Genomic DNA, 3,426 nt, shown 5'->3' with positions numbered 1-3,426 from the left:
CAGCAGCGCCTCCCACGGCGCTGACAGCGCGGGCATCTGCCCCGCGGGGCGCTTCCACACAGCTGCCTTTCTTCCCGGGGACAGAGGAGGAAGAAAAGCTTAACAGCCAGGGAGAGGCCTGTCCCATAACCTGGGAATGAGATGGGAAACCTGCACAGAGCAGCCCTGTCGCTGGCTCTGTTCTCCGCGATCCCTGACCAGCACGGTGCCCCCCCTCCCCCAACATCCCTGCCTGACCCGCCCCTGACGGCCGGCGGCTGGACAGGTCCCTCTCCTCACCGACACCCAGTTTGTTCAGAACACCCGGTGCTCAGGGCGGAAACGGTCATAAAATAAACCAGGAGGCCACATTGTTGGGTGGGTCCTAACACTGACACTTTCCATTTGTTTTAAAGGCCGCGCCTGCGTGTCGGCCCTCGGGAAACACGCCTGTGCGCCACCGCGGGCCCACAGCAGCGGGTGGGGGAGGGACTTTGTAAAAGCACTTCAGCTAGAGCTTTTCTGTCCGTGACACGTGGGCCATACACATGGCCCAGCCACGGGAGTCGGCTGCAGCGACTGAGCAAAGCGCTGTCCGTAGCTGCCGGCTCTGGAGCTGGCGCTGCTGCCCGGGCGAGGCCGCGGTGGAGCTGAGTCTCCGCTCGTCCACCACCTTCTGAAGCGCTCCCTGGTCCAGATCAGCAGTCACACCTGCATCCATGTATGCCACACCACACTCCACACGCCACAGCCACACACCACAGCCACATGCCACACGCCACACGCCACAGCCACATGCCACACACCACGCCCCGCGGCTAAGCTGCGGCCTGGAACCAGGCTGTGGGGAGAAAGCCTCCGTCCTCACCTCCCTGACTCTCAGGGGCTGTCTCCCTGTCTAGCTGGTGTCTGCACCTCCAGATGCTGGGAAACTGGCCGTCCGCCCAGATCGGGGGGTCTCATCGGACATTGCTGAGCGGGAGCAGCCAAGGGGCCACACTCTGCTCCCAGCGCTGTCTCTGAACCCTCCACGCCTGGTGGGGGTGGGGGGGAGAGGGGAGGCCGCACCTCCCTCCAGCCGCTCCTCTGCCCACGCAGAGTGTAAGCCAGCGTTTCAAAGGCCCCGGGAGCCCTGGATGGTTGCTCAGTGGTTAGAGCATCGGCCTGCGGACTGAAGGGTCGTGGGTTCAATTCCAGTCGAGGGCACGTCCCTCAGTGGCAGGCTCGATCCCCAGCCCCAGTCGGGGCACATGTGGGAGGCAACCAATCGATGTCTCTCTCACGTCGATGGCTTTCTCTGCCTCTCCCCCTCCCTCCCACCCTAAGAACCAATGGAAAAATATCCTCGGGTGAGGATTAACCCAAAAAAATGTTTTTAAAAGAAAGGCCCCAGTGAAGGGGCACCTGGGGGTGTCCACGCTGTGACCTTGACCTTGACCCCTTCCTCCATTCAGCCTCCTCACCTCACAGCCTCAAAGAGCCGCATCCAGGCCCCTCTCCCCAGCCCACAGGTTTGCCCCTTCCCCTCCTTACCTTGACCAGCTCCTTGAACTTGGGGTCCTCCTTGGAGGTGGGGTCGATCATGGTGCGCTCCTCATTCTCCTCTGCCAGGGACACAGGGGGCAGGGTCAGGGTCAGGGTCAGGGGCAGGGTCAGGGTCAGGGTCAGGGGCAGCCGACTTCCCGGCACAGACTGGGGAGACGGCTGAGCGTAGAGGGCCCCGTGCTCTCAGTGAGCACGCGCCACACTGTCGCACAGCAGGTGCCAGCCGGGGCGGGTGGCCGACCGCAGGAACTGCCTCCCGGAAGGTGGGGAGTCCTCCAGCCTCGCCTCCCCCCCATCCCGCGGCCTCGCCCCTCACTGCCTCCCATCTCTCAGGAGAGACCCTGGCGAGGCAGCCACAGGCCTGCACGGACCCGTGGGGAAAGCCACTCTAGTAAAGTGGCACATGCCCTGGGCAGGCTCACCACGATGCAGGACAGCACGGAGCAAAAAGCATCAGAAAGAAAAAGCAAAAAGAGAAGGAAAAGGAGGGTGCTTCGTGCAAAACATGCTCATCCTTCTTCTGCTTATTTCCCCACCGTTTGCTTTTCCCTCCGTGTCCCGGCCTCGCTCCATGGACAACAGGGCACCACACGCGGGCCCTGTGATGTCCCTGCTCAGGCCCACGCCGCCTCCCACGCTCCTGGGACAAAGGCTAGCGCCCTCCACAGCCCCGTGGCCAGTGCCGCCTCCTTCCCCAGCCCTCCCGCCTCCCTCGCTCCTCAGCAAGCCACGGCCACAGGGCCTGGCACCTGCTCCTCCCTGTCTGCCGCCCTCCCCACCCACATGCCTCCAGGCCTCAGAGCTCAGCTCCGGCGCTGCCCGAGCTCAGGGGCCTGGAGCCTTGCGAAGTGAACTGGAGAACAGAGCAGCTAGTTCAGTGGTTCTCACCTTCTGGCCCTTTAAATACAGTTCCTCATGTTGTGACCCAACCATAAAATTATTTCCGTTGCTACTTCATCACTGTAATGTTGCTCCTGTTATGAATCGTCATGTAAATATCTGATATGCAGGATGGTCTTAGGCGACCCCTGTGAAAGGGTCGTTAGACAGCCAAAGGGGTCGCGACCCACAGGTTGAGAACCCCTGATAGGTAGAGAGACGGCGAGAGGCCCGGCCGGTGTGGCTCAGGGGTTGAGAGTCGACCTGTGAACCAGGAGGTCACGGTTCGATTCCTGGTCAGGGCACATGCCCGGGTTGTGGGATCGATCCCCAGTAGGGGGCATGCAGGAGGCAGCCAATCCATGATTCTCTCATCATTGATGTTTCTCTCTCTCTCTCTCTCTCCCTCTCACTTCCTCTCTGAAATCAACAAAAATATATTTTAAAAAAGAAAGACGGCCGAGACCGGTTTGGCTCAGTGGATAGAGTGTCGGCTTGCGGACTGAGGGGTCCCGGGTTCGATTCCGGTCAGGGGCATGTACCTTGGTTGCGGGCACGTCCCCAGTGGGGGGTGTGCAGGAGGCAGCTGATCGATGTTTCTCTCTCATTGATGTTTCTAGCTCTCTGTCTCTCTCCCTTCCTCTCTGTAAAAAATCAATAAAATATATTAAAAAAAAAAAAGACGGTGAGACGAGGAGGGTCAGGGCCCGGGGACACACAGGCTCAAGGCATCATGGACAAGGCAACAGCCCGGCACACGGTTAAGGTGACTGTTTCCTGCCCCTGCTGGTCCAGAGCAGGTATCAGCCAGGAGGGACTGTCCCCACCCCGGGCAGCAATGTCTGGAGTCACTTCTGTTTGTCCCAACTGGAGGGCGAGGGGATGCTACTGGCATCTGGTGGGTCGAGGCCAGGGATGCCGACCCTCACCCCACAGGCCCAGGGCGACCCCGCGCCCAGGGCTTATCCTGTGCCGGCTGGCATGGTGCCACGGCGGAGACGCTGACCCCACGCCCCTTGGACA

The 3,426-nt window shown here is 61.2% G+C and overlaps 1 protein-coding gene across 1 annotated transcript in view; it reads right to left on the bottom strand.

The window, feature by feature from the left end:
- The window catches only part of PARVB (parvin, beta), a 44,303-nt gene that overhangs the window by 39,730 nt on the left and 1,147 nt on the right, over positions 1 to 3,426 (bottom strand). Inside the window, exon 2 of the mRNA XM_014535119.1 lies at positions 1,513 to 1,583. Within this exon, the coding sequence (XP_014390605.1) occupies positions 1,513 to 1,583 (71 nt within the window). The remainder of the gene's footprint in view (positions 1 to 1,512; positions 1,584 to 3,426) is intronic.

The sequence above is a fragment of the Myotis brandtii genome, unplaced genomic scaffold (genome assembly GCF_000412655.1).
Source record: "Myotis brandtii unplaced genomic scaffold, ASM41265v1 scaffold138, whole genome shotgun sequence".
NCBI classification, from domain to species: domain Eukaryota; kingdom Metazoa; phylum Chordata; class Mammalia; order Chiroptera; family Vespertilionidae; genus Myotis; species Myotis brandtii.
Note: the sequence above shows the minus strand (reverse complement) of the source record. Positions and strands in the feature narration are given on the sequence as shown.